The sequence below is a fragment of the Ahaetulla prasina genome, chromosome 5 (genome assembly GCF_028640845.1).
Source record: "Ahaetulla prasina isolate Xishuangbanna chromosome 5, ASM2864084v1, whole genome shotgun sequence".
Taxonomy (NCBI): domain Eukaryota; kingdom Metazoa; phylum Chordata; class Lepidosauria; order Squamata; family Colubridae; genus Ahaetulla; species Ahaetulla prasina.
Window position 1 is genome coordinate 41,380,486 of NC_080543.1, and position 22,676 is coordinate 41,403,161.

General features: G+C 33.8%; 1 protein-coding gene across 1 annotated transcript in view; it reads left to right on the forward strand.

Moving 5' to 3' along the window:
- The window catches only part of EPHA6 (EPH receptor A6), a 512,200-nt gene that overhangs the window by 338,469 nt on the left and 151,055 nt on the right, over nucleotides 1-22,676 (forward strand). Inside the window, exons 8-11 of the mRNA XM_058185714.1 lie at nucleotides 10,217-10,325; nucleotides 13,851-13,921; nucleotides 16,833-16,958; nucleotides 20,098-20,283. Coding sequence (XP_058041697.1) covers nucleotides 10,217-10,325; nucleotides 13,851-13,921; nucleotides 16,833-16,958; nucleotides 20,098-20,283 — 492 coding nt within the window. The remainder of the gene's footprint in view (nucleotides 1-10,216; nucleotides 10,326-13,850; nucleotides 13,922-16,832; nucleotides 16,959-20,097; nucleotides 20,284-22,676) is intronic.

A 22,676-nucleotide genomic window follows, 5' to 3' on the forward strand; every position in this document is an offset into this window, starting at 1 on the left:
AGTGAAACAAACATGATAGCATTTGATAAAGTAGGCCATAACCTACTACTAGATAAAGTAGAAAAATGTGGGTTAGACAGCACCACCACCAGATGGATTCATAACTGGCTGACCAACCGCACTCAACGTGTAGTCCTCAACGGAACTACATCCACATGGAGGGAAGTATGCAGTGGAGTACCCCAAGGCTCTGTTTTAGGCCCAGTACTCTTCAACATCTTCATCAATGACTTGGACGAGGGGATAGATGGGGAACTCATCAAATTTGCAGATGACACCAAGCTGGCAGGAATAGCCAACACTCCAGAAGATAGGCTCAAGTTACAGAAAGATCTTGACAGACTTGAACATTGGGCGCTATCTAACAAAATGAAATTCAACAGTGAAAAAAGTAAGGTTCTACATTTAGGCAAAAAAAACAAAATGCACAGGTACCGTATATGTGGTACCTTGCTCAATAGTAGTACCTGTGAGAGGGATCTTGGAGTCCTAGTGGATAACCATTTAGATATGAGCCAGCAGTGTGCAGCAGCTGTTAAAAAAGCCAACACAGTTCTGGGCTGCATAAACAGAGGGATAGAATCAAGATCACGTGAAGTGTTAGTGCCACTTTATAATGCCTTGGTAAGGCCACACTTGGAATATTGCATCCAGTTTTGGTCGCCACGATGTAAAAAAGATGTTGAGACTCTAGAAAGAGTGCAGAGAAGAGCAACAAAGATGATTAGGGGACTGGAGGCTAAAACATATGAAGAACGGTTGCAGGAACTGGGTATGTCTAGTTTAACAAAAAGAAGGACTAGGGGAGACATGATAGCTGTGTTCCAATATCTCAGGGGCTGCCACAAAGAAGAGGGAGTCGGGCTGTTTTCCAAAGCACCTGAGGGTAGAACAAGAAGCAATGGGTGGAAACTGATCAAAGAAAGAAGCAACCTAGAACTAAGGAGAAATTTCCTGACAGTTAGAACAATTAACAAATGGAACGACTTGCCTTCAGAAGTTGTGAATGCTCCAACACTGGAAATTTTTAAGAAAATGTTGGATAACCATCTGACTGAGATGGTGTAGGGTTTCCTGCCTGGGCAGGGTGTTGGACTAGAAGGCCTCCAAGGTCCCTTCCAACTCTGATGTTATGTTATGTTATGAATGAATCTCTTTGTAGGTTTGGCAAATGATTTTTATGAGAAATAAAAGATATAGTTCATAATATATTCTATATTGTTTCAGCAAACCTTTTACTTCATGCAATTCTAAGTAGAACTTTGATTTTGTGTATTTAATTCTTAGATTTTATGAAGATGAACAATGATATATAGATAATATGGACATAGTCCTATAAATTATGTATTGCTATATCCTGGTCCGAGTCCTCTGGCTCTGGACTGCGAAGTGTAAATAAGTAAATAAAAATAATTTCTGAAAAGTATGGGATAATAACTATTATGAAAAATGGTAAAGTATTTTAAATAACCTCTACTTTATGTACATTACATATGGTAGAAAATAAAGTATACAAAAAGCTTTAAAGTCATTCTTTTGTAAAAGCTGATTACTGCTTCTTCCAGTGGACAATCTGCATTTCCTGTTTTTCTGGAGGGAATGCAATCTATGCTATTTCAATTATTTAGGATGGAATTAGATACATCATTATGTAGAGCAGTCAGAAATTTAGGAATGATTATTAATGGTGGTGCATGAAGCAGAAAGAGGATTGTCTGGCACTGCAGGAGTAATTTTAAAAGCTAATTAATGAAAGAGGATGTAGTTTTTATACTATATGAGTAGTCAAATATGTACTCATGCACAACATATATTAATAACCGATAGCACAGTTAGAAGCTTCAGATGTGAATTAAAAGAAAATCTGATTTATTCAAATTGGTGTACAACAGTAGAGTACTGCATAGATATAAGTCAGTAGTATATACATAGAAATAAATACTAAAACAATCAAAGAGATAAGTCAGGTAGAAGAGGCGATTTATAAGCAGCAGCTGGAATTGTGGGAGCATAGAAGTAAAAACAAGAAAATTCACTCAGTGACATTGGATTTCATTGGTTGTGTGTGTGTGAATAGATGGACACATAAAAGTTGTGCAGAGTTTTCCTTTTTTATCAGTATATATAGATGCCTTATGAAGTCAGCTGGAGTAGCTGCAAGCCATATGAATGTGCACTTGCTCCAGTGTCTGCATTTAAAGTGGAATTTATCCAGGCTACTATAAAGCTAATAGAATAAAACCTTTCACACACATTCATCCTTCCTTTCATAATTGTGCTTTCTCCTCTTTAAATCTCACTGTATTCTAACAATCCTTCCACTCTTTTAATAATAATGTGGTTCTTGATATTAGCTTGATTGGCTCTTAGAAGACTACAACAAGTTTTACAAGGAATCAACACTGTCAAAAATCCCAAATTACTACTACCGTGTTTCCCCAAAAATAAGACCCTGTTTTATATTTTTTTGAACCCTGAAATAAGCACTTGGCCTTATTGCCCTGTGCTCAAAAGCCCGATTGGGCTTATTATCAGGGGATGTCTTACTTTGGGGCAAACAGGGTATCATTAGAATAGAATAGAATAGAATAGAATAGAATAGAATAGAATAGAATAGAATAGAATAGAATAGAATAGAATTTTTTATTGGCCAAGTGTGATTGGATACACAAGGAATGGTGTATATGCTCTCAGTGTACATAAAAGAAAAGATACGTTCATCAAGGTACAACATTTACAACACAAATGATGGTCAATATATTAATATAAATCATAAGGATTGCCATAAAAAATATGAATGCCAAACATATATGATATGGTGATGTAGCTAAACAAAGGAATGTTATATCTTCCACTAATCTTGCTTTTCCCAATAAGGTGCTCTTCACATACACTAAAAGTGCAGAGTCAGAGTTCATAAAACATTCAGGGAATTAGACTGCGGTAATCTTCCATTCAAATATAGTACATCTGGGAGTCACACAGTGAATAAAGAAAAGGCAACAAGAAATATATAGGGAATAATAAGGAAGTTTTATATATTATTTGGAAAAAGAAATTAAGGAGTTCAAGAAATGAGTAGAAGATTTCCTAAGTTTTGAAGAAAGTAAGAATAACTTAATACTGTAGATCAAATTATACACGTCTCTACAACCAGAAGGAAAATATTGATTGAATCTGATTTTATCAATAGTTCAAAAGAGCCTCTATGTATCTTAAAATTGGATAAACTGTAAAATATGAAACATCTACAAGAAGAAAGTTGTTATGTATAAATCATATAAATCATGGGAGTGTGTGTGTGTGTGTGTGTGTGTGTGTGTGGTGTTTACATGAATGTACCTCATCTGAGTCTGCTTAAGTGGCTCCAGAGAGAAGCCATGGCTCCATGTACATAGTGAGAATTTTTTATCAATTTTTTTTATTACATTTACATGCTGTCCATCTCATTTGGAAGTGGCTATTCTTCTTGAGATTGTAGTCCATCTAGTTCTGGATGACACTCTTGAATTAACGACAGTTAAATCATTAGGCCAATGTAAATTACCCATTCTTGGAAAAGCTCCAGGCTCAGACAAGATAACTCCTTGCTTAAAAGTCTGTGCTGACCAATTGGCCCCCATCTTCACCCATATTTTCAATAAATCACTAGAGATGTGCTATGTTCCTTCTTGCTTCAAATGCTCTACCATCATCCCAGTGCCAAAGAAGCCCACCATCAAGGAACTGAATGACTACAGACCAGTTGCTTTAACATCTGTAGTCATGAAAAGCTAGTGAAAGGCTAGTGCTTTCCTACTTGAAAACCATCACGGATCCGCTGTAAGACCCCTTGCAATTTGCATACCGTGCAAATAGATCAACAGATGATGCTGTTAATATGGCTCTGCACTACATCCTACAACATCTTGAGTCTCCAAAGACCTATGTAAGGGTCCTCTTTGTAGACTTTAGTTCAGCATTCAATACCATCATTCCAGAAACTCTTCTAAATAAGCTAAACCAGCTACAGGTACCTGAACAGACTTGTAAGTGGATCACAAGCTTCCTAACAAACAGGAAGCAGGAGGTGAAGCTAAGCAAGATCACATCAGATACCTGTACAATTAGCACAGGGCCACCCCAAGGCTGTGTGCTCTCCCCACTTGTCTTCTCTCTGTATACCAATGACTGCATCTCCAATGATCCATCTGTTAAACTACTGAAGTTTGCAGATGACACAACAGTGATTGGTCTCATTCAAGACAATAACAAATCCGCATATAGATATGAGGTCGAACGACTAGCCTTGTGGTGCGACCGTAACCATCTGGAACTGAAAACATTCAAAAATGTAGAAATGGTGGTAGATTTTAGGAGAAACCCTTCCATACTTCCACCTCTCACAGTACTTGACAACACAGTATCAACAGTAGAAACCTTCAAATTTCTAGGTTCTATCATATCACAATATCTAAAATGGACAGTTAACATCAAAAACATCATCAAAAAAGGACAACAAAGAATGTTCTTTCTGTGCCAACTCAGTAAGCTCAAACTGCCCAAGGAGCTGCTGATCCAGTTCTACAGAGGAATTATTGAGTCTGTCATTTGCACCTCTATAACTGTCTGGTTTGGTTCTGCAACCCAACAAGAAAGACACAGACTTCAGAGGATAATTAGAACTGCAGAAAAAGTAATTGCTACCAACCTGCCTTCCATTGTGGACCTGTATACTGCACGAATCAAGAAGAGGTCCGTGAAAATATTTACAGATCCCTCCCATCCAGGACATAAACTGTTTCAACTCCTACCCTCAAAATGATGCTATAGAGCACTGCACACCAGAACAACTAGACACAAGAACAGTTTTTTCCCCGAAGGCCATCACTCTGCTAAACAAATAATTCCCTCAACACTGTCAAACTATTTACTAAATCTTCATTACTATTAATCTTCTCATTGTTCCCATCACCAATCTCTTTCCACTTATGACTGTATGACTGTAACTTTGTTGCTGGTAATCCTTATGATTTATATTGATATTGATTGTTCCTGGTTGCTTATTTGTACCCTATGCTTATCATTATGTATCGTATCATTAAGTGTTAAATTGTACCCTATGACCATCATTTGTGCTGTAAATGTTGTACCTTGATGAAGATATCTTTTCTTTTATGTACACTGAGAGCATATGCACCAAGACAAATTCCTTGTGTGTCCAATCACACTTGGCCAATAAAAAATTCTATTCTTCTATTCTATTCTATTCTATTCTATTCTATTCTATTCTATTCTATTCTATTCTATTCTATTCTATTCTATTCAATGTAACACTATGTTATTTCTGTGAAATATAATAAAATGCAAATAATTGATGTAATTATCTACAATGCCAAACATTTTGAACCTCTGAAATAGTCAGTTTAACAATTATCTTAGCGGTTTTTATCATTTTAAAATGTTCTTCAATAGGTTTAAGTATGTAGAAGGAAAAAGATGATGCAATCGTATCTTGTCTCAGGCCTTTAAAAACAGCATTTGTTTTTGTTCTTTATAATGTCTTTTGCATTTATCTATACTGTTGACATTAATTCGTTTCCATTAGAGCTCCAATCACAACAGTTTGTATCTATGTGTCTTGCAGCTGCTCTCTTTTATCTGTCCAGCTGTCTTTCTGTCAACTTTCCTATTTTTCACTCTGCTGGAGGGTCTGCTGGCTGACAGATGTCAATTTGCAATAACTAAAGCATGTAACTAACAGATAAAATTGAGCTGGTAATAGATTGTAAACTCACCTTATGGCTGAATGGTCAATGTATTAAAAATGTTCACTTTTTAAATTTAATTTTGAGTTATTTTTTCATGCTGTAGAATAAATGGAAGATATCCATACTTTCTGAAAGAGAAAAGCACTCTAGTCTCCTGGTTTCATGGAGTCAGTTAATCACCATTGTTCTAACGTATATTTGTACATATCTGGGTTATCTGCGCTTTGGAAAAAAAATACACTACTAAAGATATTAGATTGAGAACTTAAACTTGGAAAATATGCAGTAATGGCAAAGTTAGCAGCATGTACTAAGACAGATATTTTATTAAATTAGTTCATAACAGAACCATATATTTAGAATATGGTTGTAAGGGGAAAAAGAATTGACTAAAGAACTGAAATCAGAAACACACAAAATCTTTATAAAGAACAACAAAGTGGAAATTAGAAACTAATATTTATCTATTATGATTTCACCATTTGGGGTGTATTTCACAACAACTAACAGGAGAATCTGACACAGCTCAGAGATTCACATCCTTTCTCATGGTTTTAAAGTAATCTAAATATTCAAATTAATTTAAGTACTCTATTTTTATGGTTAATTGTTCAGAACAATATATTGAGTATTAACTGTATAATATTGGCAGTTCCTTTGTATGCCTAATGATATTATATTTCCATATTTTTACTTTTTACTTTCTTTTTATTGCTCTTTTCTTCTTTTTTAAAATGATAAATAAATAATTTTTAAAAGATACTTTGCAATTAAATATCATCCTTAAAAATGGATTGTTTCTCCCAGAACCATCATATAAGAATAAGAAACAAGATTGTCAAAAGGAAGATTGGAGCAGCCCATAAGACAAAGCTCTGTGGTGTTTAGTAGTTTTATGAATGGCAATATAAAAATCTAATAAGAAGACCAGCAAGAAGACAGTTGGAATTAGACTAGACTAGACTAGACTAGACTAGACTAGACTAGACTAGACTAGACTAGACTAGAATAGAATAGAATAGAATAGAATAGAATAGAATAGAATAGAATTTTTTATTGGCCAAGTGTGATTGGACACACAAAGAATTTGTCTTGGTGCATATGCTCTCAGTGTACATAAAAGAAAAGATACCTTCATCAAGGTACAACATTTACAACACAATTGATGGTCAATATATCAATATAAATCATAAGGGTTGCCAGCAACAAAGTTACACTCATACAGTCATAAGTGGAAAGAGATTGGTGATGGGAACAATGAGAAGATTAATAGTAGTGCAGATTTAGAATTATATTGCATCACAGGTGATCCATAAGAAACACCAATGTGATTTTGTGATTTTGTTAACATATCCAGACATGAAAGCTGACTGGATAGATATTTCATTTCCTTCAGGGCATCTTACAATTGTAGACCCACCACCTTCTCATCTTAAAAAATAAGATTTGAGACTAGATAGTAGTTATCCAGTATTGGTGACCTGATAAAAAATAATTTGTTTGAGTCTGTTTACTGGAACAATAGGAGCAGCAGCTCAGCTATGGCTGCCTTCCAGTCACATTGAGTTTCTCAATTTGAAAAAAAACTTAACTACTTATTCCATTATTGCATATGCTGATTCCCTTTAATTGCTTGTCTTTATAGAAATTAAGGCCTCAAGTTGATAAATATCACATAGAAATAGTCATTGTTGCATTGCGTAAGTGATAATTAACAAATCCAAGTAGATATATATTTTATTTTACACCATAAACCTCAAAGAACTGACCCTTTGCATCTTGTTACTACAAAAATATGAATACATGAAATATTATAAAATAATAAATAATTTGATAATCTTTAAACTATTAAAACACAAATTTCACAATTCTTTTACAAATGAAAAATTAACTTTTAAAAATATAGGTGCATAGAAGTAGTAGGGATGGAGGGAAATCTTGGGCATCATCAGTCACTGACTACAGATTAACTCTTGCTATGATATTTATAAACAAACATCTCTGTCGTAATATTTTTAAACAAATATCCAAATTAAATTTTCTACACACAAAACTTTCTTTGCATATGTTAAACAGAAAAGAGATTCAAAAGAGAAATACACAGAATGCAAAATAAATGAAACATATTATAATGGATAAAAAAGAAACATTGCGTATCTCTCTTGCTCTCTCGCTCTCTGTATGCATGTAATATTCAGGAAATTTTTCTCAAAAATAAAATGAGATAGACACTCATAGTGCATGGCTGACAACCAGTTCCAAAGTCACTTGCAAAAAGTTGGGTAAAGAAACTAATCTTTCCCTCAGTCCTATTACAGGCAGAACTGAACACTGAACCATAACTGAGATAAGGACTAATTGGAACCACAAGATGGCTTAGCGGAAAGATTTTCTTGGTTAAAGTGCCACTAGCTTGTTGAGTAAGAACCTAGAGTCCAGGAGGTATTCAAATGTAATCCTGTCCAAAATTGCCAAGACTCCCCATTCTTAACTGCCCACCACAGATGCATGAAATCCTCAAGTACCCTCAGGAAGCTAAATGGATCGAGCAGGTTCTTGGTTTTTATGAAGTTTCCTGGGAATGAAGCTTTAGAACAAATACTTAGTGTGCTGACTGAGAAAGACAAAGAATGAGTCCAACTAAACACACATACAAGCTCATATTAGGGCCTTACCTTTGGTCATTAAGTTGGCAAAATGTGATTATTTTTATGCCTCTGTTGCATCTGCAAAATGCCATTCAATGGCCCTTTCTAAGACAACTTGGTCTCTTATGGGTTCTGAGGAATAGAAAGAACATTCAAAGTACTGCTGTGAAGTTTTTGCTGATATAAAGCTTCCTCTATCCCCCTTTTAATTGGACTAATCAAAACTATGATCATTAAATTAAAAAAATCCTGAGACCTTTATAATACAACTCAAAATAATGCATGTAATAATATTTTATTATGCTTATTTTCCGCCAGGTAATTGGGGCATTAAAGAGCAGAAATCATGGGATGTGTAAAATTGACAGTTTCAGCATAATTAATGAATTTAAATTTGAGAAATTAATTATTTAATACTCAATCAAAGACTTCAATATGATACTGACTATGTGGTCACTAAACAGCCTGACTTGATTCTGAACAATTTATAAAATGGGCTGTTATTACCACATGTAAGATAAGAAATTCTCATCAGCTAGTAATAGTTTGCATTGCAAATTGAAATTGAATTACATTTCCTTTTATCTGAATTTGCAGTTCTCTTTAATACAGCTGTAGTCTTTGCATTTAAGCTCATAATATTAGACTACAATTTTCATTCTTACAGACTTCCTCTTGAGTCTGTTTTTCATACTAATAAAAGAAACCCCAACTGCCTGTACTTACACCAAAGCAATTAAAACAGCACTGTGTCCTAGATATTTTTCTTCACTTACTTCCTATAATATCTTAAAATATAGGCAACATAGACTATATATTCTAGTTCGTTAAATTTTTGGAGCCATGAATCACAGGCAAATTATCTTTATGCCTTCTTCCAAGTGAAGCCAGTTGTTCAGCCCTTTCTGCTCCTCCCCCCATAAACCGTTGGGCTCCTCTGTGAATATCAGTACTGCTGACAGGATTGGTAGAATTTTCAATTCTGGAAAAAATGATATTATGTGAATATTTGTGTGTTATTTCTGAGTGTAATGTATACTCTCATGTTTTTTTCATACTATTCTTTTATGCATATTTCAACATGCCTTTCAACAATACAGACTTTTTAACATTGCAGTACCATGTCACAAAATTGAGAACAGTGTAAAAACCAGAAGAGAATCACATTCTCATACATTTATTAGTTTAGGAGATGAGAATTAGGTTGGTTTCTATTAAAATACAAACCAAACATATTTCATTTCCTTTCCAATTGGTGGGTCTACTCTAAACTCTTATCAGTATAGCATATTTATAGCATATTCAATGTCTGTAAGCATGCTAAAACCACTTTATCTTTTATATTCAGTGCAAAATATATCCAGAGGAACCAGGCTGTTTTAAGATACTATAAAAATAGACTGCTGGATTTGGAAACGAGACCCAGTATTTGTTTAACATTCTGGCTTAGATCACAAGCTTTTTTAAAGTCTATCTCACAAGATTGCCTTAAGGATAAAATGTCACTTGAAGTGTTATGGAAGTTATGAATGATGTACATAATGCATAGTAGAGTGAGTGTTTCTATATTCCTGTAATGCTATCTGGCATCATGCAAAATGAACAAATAAAAATATTTCTTCTGCTCAAAGTGCCACCATTTTAGACCAGAAATGTTATTTCAGGCTTACTAAACTATCCAATCAATCTCAGTAAGACCATTTTTAATAACTTGTTTTTTGTCTGAGGTTGTAGCTGGTCTGTCAGAAGACTGTAATTTCTCCTTAAAGGTATTGCACAAAAATTGACTTCTATTTGGTGTGGTGTCTTTTTTTCCAGCTTCAGATATAGCGGCAGAACAAGGGCAGATTCTGGTCATTGCCACAGCTGCTGTGGGTGGATTCACTCTTCTAGTTATTCTCACTCTTTTCTTCCTCATTACTGGAAGGTAATATTGACACTGCAACTCCCCATGGAACCAAGTACCCATGTGCCATTCTAAATGTTAATCTCTGATTATAATAGATTAAAGTAATATAAAGAACTAATTTCAACAGTTTTAGATTAAAACTGTATTGCATTACTTACATAAAATGATGATAAACAAATTGCACAGCACCTGACCATGTTGCTGAAGTTTCAAAATGTGACCCAATATCCTCTCCTGACTACACCATAAACTACGATTACCATTTGGAGGTAACAAATCAAAAATCTGTATAAGGAGATGATAAGCAGAAGGAGGCCAGATTTGTATAAAATATTAGGTACTTGTGGCAAACTTGCATGTCTCTTAAACTGAAATCTAGGAAATAACAGCTTCTGTGTTTCTCCAAACTGGTTCTGAAAGGCAAAGGAAGCTGATAAATATTTAAGGAATTTTTGCACTCACTGGAAAGAACATTTCCTCAGGAAAAATGATATTAATTTAGTAAAAAATATGGAATACTTATCATCTTATCAAACCTAAGGTTATTTTATTGCTTAAAAAATATCAAGTGCTTCATTTGTAACTTAGCAATTTTACTGTTGGGATATTCAGAAGATATATCAGTTAAAGACCCAGTTTTGTTCAATTTTGTTTTTTAAATCTGCCCATCAGCAACCACTTCTTGAAAATGAATATTATCAAATATTGTTGCCTTTTACTTAGATCTAAGAATTTACAGCATGGCAATTGGCCATAACAATATTATTACATAAAGTCAGTGTTGGGATTCAGCCAGTTTGCACCACTTCGGGAGAACCGGTTGTTAACTTTCTGAGTAGTTTGGTGAACTGGTTGTTGGAAGAAATCATTAGGGCAGAGAACCGGTTGTTAAATTATTTGAATCCCACCACTGCATAAAGTGTTTTATTCTCTCATTGATGAATAAAATTGGGAATGGAATTCTCGAAATGGTTTCCACAATTTTATTACATTTTATTTAGTTTTTGTAGTCTTCACGTTCTTGGGATAACATTGTTCCTATGTTCTGCTTCTTCAGGAAGTTTCTAAATACAGCTCTCCCTGACACTGAATTTAAGGTATAACTTTCCTGTGATTCATGTGACATGGAAAATAGGCATGATTATCAAGGCTCTTCATTCAAAATGACTGATACCACTATTAAAGTTCTAATCGTGACAGTTAACTGTCAAACTGTATGCAAATCCTTTTATTAAGGCATTTATTTGGGCCAGTGCGTATCTCTCAGCTCAATTCACCTTTCAGGGTTGTTGTAGGGAAAAATAGGAAGAGGAAGGATTATTAGATATGTTCACTGCCTTGAATTACATCTAAAAATATTAAAGGCAAAATAAAACAAAATCAAAATAAGTAAATCAAAATAAATAAATGCAATCATAATAGTTACCATGGTGGAAAAAAATTGCACAGTAAATAACATTCTAGTATAATGCCTCAGGCTTGTTATTACTGTGGTAAGAGAAATAAATATATATGAGATTTTCTTCATATGTATTACATTTTGTAGGTAATATTAGGAACATGGCAAAAAAAAATAGTTTTTCTCCATTCTATACTTTTCTATATTTTCTACATTCAATGGAATCGTTCCCTTATGTAATATAATGAATTATTTTCCTGAAATGCTAAGATGAGACAGAATAAGACAACTCACATGAAACTCTCGAATTATTATTGGAATTGAAGCAAATTTCAAAGTGCACAATTTAGCTTTGCTTAGGTGTTTCCTTCTTTGTGCTAAAGGATATTTGATGCTACCGTACACTGAATCTTATGGTTGTTTATGAGTTTATGTAGACTGAAGAAAGAGAAGGTCAAAAGCATCTGTATCTCTACTTGATTAAATGATCAGCCCTTAATCAAAAGTTTATAAGGTATTAATGTAAAAACATTATTTGGAGAAGGCAAGAAGCTTATGAATTTTATAGAATGTAATAGTTAACTATGGTGGAAGTAATAGAAAGATTATTATGTTATTAGATTGTACAGAGTTTGGTGAAATTATGAAATCTTTGGTACCCAAATAACGAAGATATTGTTGACTCTTTTCTATTGGTAGGCTCCCTATATATGTTTAGCCATTGTGGAAATTAGGCTTATATAAATCTTTGGTTTCATCCAACATGATTCTTAAGACTGTCCCAAAAGAGCATTTGTACGAAAGTTGAAAGTTGATTTGGAAGTAGAAACTGATAAGCTGTATATAACTGTATGCAATTTCAATAATAAATTAAAAATGTGAAAACTTACCCTCTGTGTAGTTTTGCTAGAGTAAACTAGAGTGAAGTTTTGAATAGATTAAGTGGAAACTGAATTTTGTTTCATGAACTTAATGATAAAGCTGCTTTCTTAGACAGATAATTCAAAGTAAGGATTGCAAGCTATATAATATTTGATTAGTTATGTAATATTATTATAAATAATAGATAATTAGGGCTTTGTGGCCTTTATTTATTTATGAGCACCTATTGGCCAAAGATCTAAAATTGCCAAATTTAAATCCTGATTTAAGTACATGATATTTATGGTCAATGACATGGAGCATACCACAATTGATATGTTGTGGTTGCTCAGAGAATATTTCAGAATTTGAAAAGGTGTCTCCCCTTTTTGGCAGATGTGCTTTAAAGATTTTTACTTACTGAATAAAAAAAAAATCTGATTTTAGATCTTAAGAATATCTACCAGTGGTATTTTGACCACAAAATATTCACTGTTATGACTTTGCCACATTGGTGTACCCAATTATCTAAAATATTGGCTTCTTTGGAAAAAATAAAGATGTACTCAGATATAACTCAGCCACGACACAACCTTGCCTGGGGACTGAAGACTTCTAATTAGATTTATCCCTTTACAACTGTCCCAAAATGTAACCTAGTTTTCGTGGTCACTAGAGAGCAGGGATGTGTAACCTTATGACTAAGTTGCAAAGATAAAACTAAATCAGAATGTAAATAAACTCCTGGTAACCACAGCTCTTTTACCTTAAGTGATAAGATGATAAGATATTTCCATGCATGAGAAAAAGTGGTGTTTTGATTATAACTGTAATTTTATGCATTTCAAAATCCTGAACCTGCTTTGATACTTAAGCCCTTGATAATGAACAAAAAAGGCTTTCAAAAACATTCAGTCTGATCTCAAGTGCTAGACACCAATTATTTCTTTCTAACTATATGTGGGAAATTTCAGTCTAAAAGGAGTTTTTCCCTTTGAAAGGAACCTTGGAAGAGATGTGAACAATGTGTGCACCATTAACACCTGTGAAGTTTAATTAACTGATACGTTACTGGAATTCTTTTCATACATTTTAGTATCTATTATATAAAATATATTTTAATAAGACATGCTAACTACTACCTTAATTTGATTGTTGGTTTTTTAAGCCCCCTTCAATTAAATGCAGTACTCTTATGGTTATTATATAAATAGCATATTAGCTCAATGTCATTCATTTTATGACATTAAGACAAAAGTAAAATAGTGTTTGTTTTCTTAAAGATGCCAGTGGTATATCAAGGCAAAAATGAAGTCTGAAGAGAAACGAAGAAATAATTTGCAAAATGGAAATTGTAAGCAAACGTAACTGAAATTTTTGAAAATATTTAAATCCATTTCACCACTGTAATTTTAACTTGCATTTATATTGCATATCAAGCTGATAATGTCAATTTATGTCCTAGCTATAATTATCTTTTACATAATTATAATTATCTTTTACATTTTTGTCCAACTGACTGTGGAAATTTTTGCAGGAAAATGGTTATTCATTTCAAAGCCAAGAAAGATTCGGGATTCCTACAAAATGTTTTGAAAATTTGAAAAGATTAAAACAACCACTGCTTCATAAGTCTAATGAAGCTTCTAGGTCACCCAAGCCAAAATAACCAATTAGCAAACAACTTCTGCGCACTGTTAAGTGTTTTTTTTTTTAATTTAGCATTTATTCCATATTATTTTAGGGGAAAAATAATTCTGTTCACCTTTGAACTGTGCAAAATAAATACTTCTCATTAGCATTTACCCATGTTTACAAGAATTTCCATCTGATGTTTGTTACGTAATTTTTTTTTCCACAAACTCTTTGATTTCTCCTGTCCAAAATCATAACATACTTTTTTCTCTCTTTTTTGGTAAAAAATGTTTATCCTACTTTGGTCATTTCTAACTTTTCTATAGTTTTCTTTCCACAATTCATCAATATTTTAAAACTAACACCAGCATAGTCTGAATTAATAGTTTAGGATATAAGTGAGGGGTGGGTTTCTACCAGTTTACCCCAGTTCAAGTGAATCTGTAGCGGCGGTGGGAGACTCTGCCCACCCACCCAGACATCATCAAAAACGCTCTATGCAGAAGCGCCGCACGCTACCAAAGCAAGCAAGCGCCCCCACAGGCTACCAATAGCAAATTGGTAGCACCAGGATTTGAATCCCACTACTGGTATAAGTCTACTTGTGCTATATGTAATAATTACACTGATACCTCTCCTAGATACTCTCTCCTAGAGAGTCTAATGAAATAGCATGATTAGGGGCCAAAATAAAAGCTACCCAAATATTTTCTGTAATGAAAACATAAGCCAGTAGAGCAATTAAAATATTAAAGACAGTGCAGTTTAAGCATACAGCTTAATTAAGTATCAGGTCAAGATTCAGAAATCCAAATGTGTCAGTTTAGTTAGAGTCCTAAGCAGCTAAGATAAGGCAGACTTTTATATTATTACTTTCAAGTCTTCCTCCTAGCTGCCTTTCATTAATTTTGTTTAACAGGTAGGGATAATCCATACTTTCATGAAATGTTTTCCTTAAGTTTTCACTTCAGTAATTTTTTGCATTTAATTCTGTGCTCATGCTCCTCTCCAGAAGTTGTGCTACAAAATATGGACTGAAATCTGAAAAGTAAGGCTTTTACAACCCTAGGCTTAAGGGGATTCAATAGCCACCAAATCATTATACTGAAACCAACCAGTTGAACAGTGGGGGGTGGAATACAATAGAAACAGAAATTTATCAAGTAAAGAAGAATAATGTTACATTATTAAAAGAGTAAGGAGGATAAATACAGTATTAATATTCATATGTAGAAACAAAGCAATTGAAATATTTAAAAAGTCTTGACAATTAAGGAGCCATTTGCTCTGAAGTTGGACAGAGGAACAGACTGATTATTTACCTATCATTCATCGTCGTTTCCCAACATCTCCCATTTGTTTATTCTTTTGAAAATATATTGGACATGGTCAATGCACTGATGAAATATCTTCCCCTGAGAAAAAAGATAGCCTGACAGAATGTATGATTAAAGAGTTCAGTATAAAAATGGAAGGCAATAGCATATATTTAAATATCAGTTATCCTGTGACAATCATGAAAGATAGCCAGATCTAAAAACAACATTTTTTTTATTTGCAGTGCTTTATAATATACTTGTTAAAGGAGAAGAATGCAGAATAAATAATCATGTACTGTACACCATAAAGGGAATAATTCCTTACTTCAATAGCAGAGAATATTTGTAGCTCAAGGTGAAACTATAGCAAGGATATCAAACTCGCAGTTCGCGGGCCAGATGCATTATATGCACACCCACCCCCAGTTTAGCGAAAGGGGAAAAAGTTGTGATATCTCACATGACGATATATCGTCATGAGTTTGGACACCCCTGAACTATAAGTTTAGTGCTCTCTGAATTTGGTGGTTTTCTTGCAGATGTTTCTTGCAGACAACAGCCTAATTAAGGAGCCATGAAGTCTATTCGCACCAAACTGACAGGACAAGCTACTTATACATAAAATGAGAGCAAACCCAACTCCCTTTTAGCACTGATGATGTTACCAAGTTTGGTAATGAAATATCTGCAGGAAAACAACCAACCTCAGAGTACCGATGACCTCACAATTCCTTGTTTTTAGAAGGCAGCAGAAAAAGTTCTGTTACTTAGTACTCTAGATTGCAAAATTAGAATGACAGAATGACAATTGATCATGTAGCCAACTGCCTTCTTTATTATTCTTCATCAGCTAGGGCCAGACCACACAATAGCTTGGAAACTTTCTTCCGTGAATATATCTTAAAGGAAATAAAAATGTAAACATTTATCCTTGAATGCCATATTATTTAGGTTGGAGAAACCCATGGTGCCATCTAATCATCTTCATCTCATCTCACCTTTATTAAAGTGGGGGGAGGGGAATGAAGCTAATTTTCTCTCTTTCTTGTCCCTATTGTAATTGTACCCATTTGCATACTTGCTAATATATAAAGCGTCTATACCTTTCTCCATCTGCAGCCTTTTCACAAACTGTTTGGGATGAATGTTAATTAAACAATCATGAGTAACAACTTAGAATAACAAAACAGTTTAGAACAATGATAAGTATTAAATTTCATTATGGGTCTTAATGATCTCATTTGTTTTATTTTAATTTAAATGCTGCAATCATTTGTGTATAATGCAGAAACTACCTTTCTGATTTTACAGTACGAATCCCAGGAACCAAAACATATATTGATCCAGATACTTACGAAGATCCATCCCTTGCTGTTCATGAGTTTGCAAAGGAGATAGAGCCAACAAGGATTCGTATTGAGAGAGTTATTGGAGCAGGTAAAAATTAATCAAATTTTCCCATGATTAATAAGTGCACTTTTATAATAATCTAGTGATAATATTACCATAAAAACTGTATGAACAGCTTATGATGAATGTAGTTTTCTAATAACATCAAATATTCTAGAAGATAAATCTTTATATATATGTAGATAATACATCGATTTTAACTGAGTCTCAGTTCAACATAAATAATCCCAGCCCTAATGTCAAAGCTGTCTAAACTTGAATAACTTCTATGATGAATTATAGAACATAAATGCGCAATTTCTAGCCCTCTAAATGTTGCTTAATTCCAATTCACATTGCTAGATATTTGACTAGCAAAGAGGCATTGCTACCCTACTCTAAAGAAATATCAGATGTTCTTTATTTCAAACACTAGTCATATTAAATGTCGTTCTCAACTTTCAAACACAACTGGGACTGAAATTTCTGTCATAAATTGATGCAGTCATAAAGGGTGATGAAACCCAATTTTACGACCACTTTTATCAGATTGTTAAGCAAATCATTAGGTGGCTGTTAAGTGAATCACACTATCATCAAGCAAATTTGGCTTCGCCAATTAACTTTGTTTGTCGGAAGCCAGCCAGGAAAGTCATAAATCATGATTATGTGACCATAAAATGCTGCAACTATCATAAATAGTTGCCAAATCCCAAATTACAATCACATGACCATGGAGATGGCATGGTATTCATAACTTTGAGAAAAGTCATAACTAACTTGTTTCACGGTTGCTTCAGAGCATTGTTAAACCAATGTCAAAGACTACCTGTATTTGTGGACCAGTATGTGGAATAGTCTAATGAATCCTATTTGACTATCTGAGTGAGTGAGTGTGTGTGTGCAAAGTGTAATAACTTCACCAGCCCAAACTTTTTAATATTTGAAGAGATATTTTATATTTGATAGATTATTGAGACATTTTAAATTTATATAAAGACAATTTGTATAAAGCTTCTTGACATTATTTTAAATAATGGTTTGTTTGGTTTGTCTACAAAAACATTACCTATGCAATTGTATAAGGATAATCTGAAAGAGAAGGGCAGTTTAGAAATAGATGATAGATGGATAGATGGATGGATGGATGGATGGATAGATAGATAGATAGATAGATAGATAGATAGATAGATAGATAGATAGATAGATAGATAGATAGATAGATAATCTATATTCAGAAGTAACCCACAGTGAATTCCATAAGATTTTTTTCTTTAAAAAGTGTATAAAGTATTATTGTCTTATAATTAGAACAAACCTGTGTCCACCCGCACAACTGAATTAGAATTTAATTCCTTAACACATTGTCAGTCCTGTTCAGCAAAATTTCTGTTATTCTATCTCCTGGTTCTAGTTGAGAAATTTGTTATATATTGTTTTTTTGTATGTTATTTTATATTCTGTAGTTATAGATGGGAATGCATATGGAAATTACTCTATCTCTCTGCTTAGATCTACTCAGATGACATCTTGGCCACATTATGTACATTACGTATTATCTATCTGTAATACAGGTAGTCCTCAACTTACAACAGTTCGCTTAGTGACCACTACAATGACACTGAAAAAAGTGGCTTAAGACCTTTTTTTAATACTTATGACCGTTGCAGAATCCCCGTGTTCATATGAATTGCATTTGGATGCTTAACAACTGACTCACATTTATGACGGTTGCAGTGTCCTGGAGTCATGTGATTACCTTTTGCAACCTTCTGACAAGAAAAGTCAATGGGAAAACCTGATTCACTTAACAACCATATTAATAATTTAACAACTGCAGTTATTCACCTAACAAATGTGACAAGAAAAGTCATAAAATGGGGCAAAATTCACTTAACAATTTCTTACTTAGAAACATAAATTTTGGGCTCAATTGTGGTCATAAATTGAGGACTACCTGTATAATATTAGATTAGACCAGAGAAAAATATTATGCTTTTGTTTCACAGTCCCTTAATAAAAGAACTAGTCTAAAATCGTTATATTCACTGAAGATAAATTAAATTGAATCTCTTTTGATACTATATGACTTTGAACATTCCTTTGGATAATAAATGTGTTATCTTATGCTTTCATTTGTAACTAACTGAGTTTACTAATCAGGAATTGGGAGGGCGTATTTTTTTCTAAATATCTTACATACATAAGTATGTGCGTTTTTATTTTTAACTACTGTATTGTTTGGAGTATAAGACATACTTCCCACCCCCCAAAAAAAGTGAATGGAAGTCTATGTGTCTTATACAGCAAACGTTGCTGAAGCCCTGCCCACCCACCCTTTGGCCTTTGCTTCCCAGCAATTTGTTTCCTTGCAGGAAACAGCAAACAGCATGGTCAGCTTCAGCACAGCCTGATTTAACACAAGCAGCTGATTGGCAGTTGGATCTGCCTCTCTGAATACCTCCTACCAGCTTTTCCAGGAACATCTTTTGTGTCCGCACGTCCCATTTTTGGCCTCCACATGCCCCATTTTTGGCCTCCACTTTCAGTCCCTTCCAGGCAATGGTGATAGGTGGTGGCGGCAATCCTCGCTGCCTGGAATGGACTGAAAATGGAACATGCGGAGGCTGAAAACTGAATGCATAGAGATCATAACTGGAGCGCACAGAGGTGGCGATAGGTGGCAGCAGCGGTGGGTGGCGATGGCACCAATAGGCGGTGTCAATTCCCGCAGCCTGGAACAGCTGATAGGAGGTATTCTGTGAGGCAAATCCAACCACCAATCAACTGCTCATGGTAAATCAGGTTGTGCTGAAGCTGACCATGCTGTTTGCTGTTTGCTGCAAGGAGGCAAATTGCTGGGAGTCAGAGACAGATCTTTTTTTCTTATTTTTCTCCCCAAAAGCTTGATGAATCTTATACTTCAGAGTGTCTTATAGTCAGTGGTGGGATTCAGCCAGATCGCACCACTTCGGGAGAACCGGTTGTTAACTTTCTGAGCAGTTTGATGAACTGGTTGTTGGAAGAAATCATTAGGGCAGAAAACTGGTTGTTAAATTATTTGAATCCCACCACTGCTTATAGTCCAAAAAATATGGTAGGTTCTTTTGCCAGAATATTTCCATATATTTATTCAAAATATTTAAAATATTAGAAGATAGTAAATGGTTATATATATTGCTGTTAGGTGAATTTGGAGAAGTGTGCAGTGGTCGCTTAAAAACCCCTGGAAAAAGAGAGGTTCCTGTAGCCATAAAAACTTTGAAAGGTGGACATGTGGAAAGGCAGAGACGGGATTTCCTACGAGAGGCTAGTATCATGGGACAGTTCGATCATCCAAATATTATTCGCCTTGAAGGAGTTGTCACAAAGAGTAAGTTCTTTAAGATATATTATCTATTGGTTTCTTTCTCTCCTTTATCCATCCCAGTCCCTTACCTAAAGGTGCTCGATCTACACATATAGGTAAGTAGTATTGTATCTAAAATTGCATGTGTATGTATTCTTTAATGTAGGCCTAGTTATGGCATTGAAACAATATGTGCAATATTAAATATTTGTGTTCAAATATTTACTTTCGGATCTATCCACAGTTTTTTAGCTTTAAAAGATTAACTTACCATAATCAAAATCAGTATTTATCAGCATGGATAAAGTGAGTAACCAATGTACATTTATACTATCTATCATCAAATAATTACATTGAAATGAACATAATTCATGCCACCTCAACTGTTTTAATATATAGTGAATGAAGCAAAAATGTTATTTCAATTACTGGAGATATAACAAAAATTTGAGAGTAAATATATTCGTATTTAGAAAACTGTTCTGAATTTTTGAAGAATTGTGAATTTCTTCAATGAAATTCTTCAATGAAATTTGACTAATCCACATTTCCTCAGGTGGGATAACTTGTCTCTCTGTCTTCTGTATTATATCTTCTTATCTCTCCTTAGTTTTTCTATACCCTTAGATTGTCATGTTTCTGGCAAGATATTTGTCTCAACCACTTATTTTTAAAGTAGGTTAAAGAAGTTAGGCTGAACAATCAGATTTTTATATATTAGTTATGTTTCAAATAAGACTGTGAATGAATTCATAAATTAAAAATTACATATCTGCCATTGCAATATTTTTGAATAAAAGAATAAGAATAAAAATATTACCTGGTCAAAACAATGGAAAATATTTGCATATGCCCCTATCTACTTTTTTCTTTGCTTCTTTCCTAATATTATTAGGAAAAAAACAAAACAGTTTATTCCACATGATACATATAATTTATCTGAAAAAAGCAATCTACTTATTTATTTTTAAACTCTATATTAAGACTACCTGTCATCACCTCATCAGATTTGATGACTTGTAATGCTTCCTTATGTTAGTTACTATTTTAAAATTGGCTTGAGCATTCTGAAAATTTATGTGCTGACAAGATGAGAAATGTGCTGATATTACTGCAGTGATTAAGTCTTTCTTTAACTTTTAATTTTATTTCTTGATTATATAAAAGTCAAAATAAGAACAAAAACAAAATAGAACCAAACTTAATGAGTAGTAAAAAGTTACTGAGCATTTCTGCAGTAGCAATTTAAAGCATCAAGCAGCTAAATTATTGTTGTAGCAATATATCTTCACTGAAGCAGGATATGTATTGCTACCGCAATGGCTGGGTGATGCTGTAAATCCTTAGAGTACAAATGCTCCATAATTAACTATCCTAAATTACATTCTCATACTGATCATAAAGGTTGTTGGCATTGGGTTTATTTTCTTAAATTTTCTTTTCCAACTTATAAGGTAATAAAACTGACAATCAAGTAGCATTACTCAAAGGAATGTTGTCAACTGATCAGTTTTAAAAGAATAAATAATCTGGGTAGTAATTATTTTGACAATAAATCACTCTGATATGTGTCCCAAGGCACTTCAAGAGATGCCTACAGCAGATCTTTCTACAGCCTTGAAACACTCATTACATACAGCAAATGTTCCTTTCCAACCAACAATTTTGGATGGCAACCTAAAAGGACTATATTATTTCTTGATCTTCTATTCTTAATTCTTTCCTGCGTTTGCAGGAAATTAGCATGCAATTATAGAATAGGACGCTTGAACTAAGACCTATGTCTTTTAGTAATTGTATAATTTTTGTAGTGGTTTTAAGTAATTATTTAGTTGGGCTCATTCTGAACAAATAACAAATGACATTCTTAACTTGCTCTTTGTTCTAATACAAGAGAGCTTTGAGTAGACTTTAAGACCATGTGCTTAAATTCAGTGCTTAAATTTAGAATCTCAAGAGAAAAATAGCAAAGGGCTCTTATGAAAAACTCTGCTTACAAATTAATATATTATAAATAGAAAGCAGCTATCAGTATGAATAAGGCTGAGCCCAAGGCAGAATCAGTATAGATTCTAGAAACTTAACAGTTCTCTTCAGGCTGCTTTTCCCCAGCTTCTACTTCTATCTCAGGAGAATCATATCCTCCCTTAGGACTCTCTCTGGAGCAAAAGGTTTGTGGGTTTTTCGTTTTAAAACATCTTATAGCAATGTGTCTAGCCTTCCAAACAAGTTTGAAGGTCCATAATATTAATAAAATTTCCATCTAATCCATTTCAATCACTTCCATTCATGGATGGAAACTACTAAAAATAGTCAGTTCGTTGTTTTTCTCAAACATTTACCCATGGTTAAAAGAATATTTTTAAATTATTGCAGATCATAATAGAATGTAACAGGGAGCATTTTATTGGAGAACC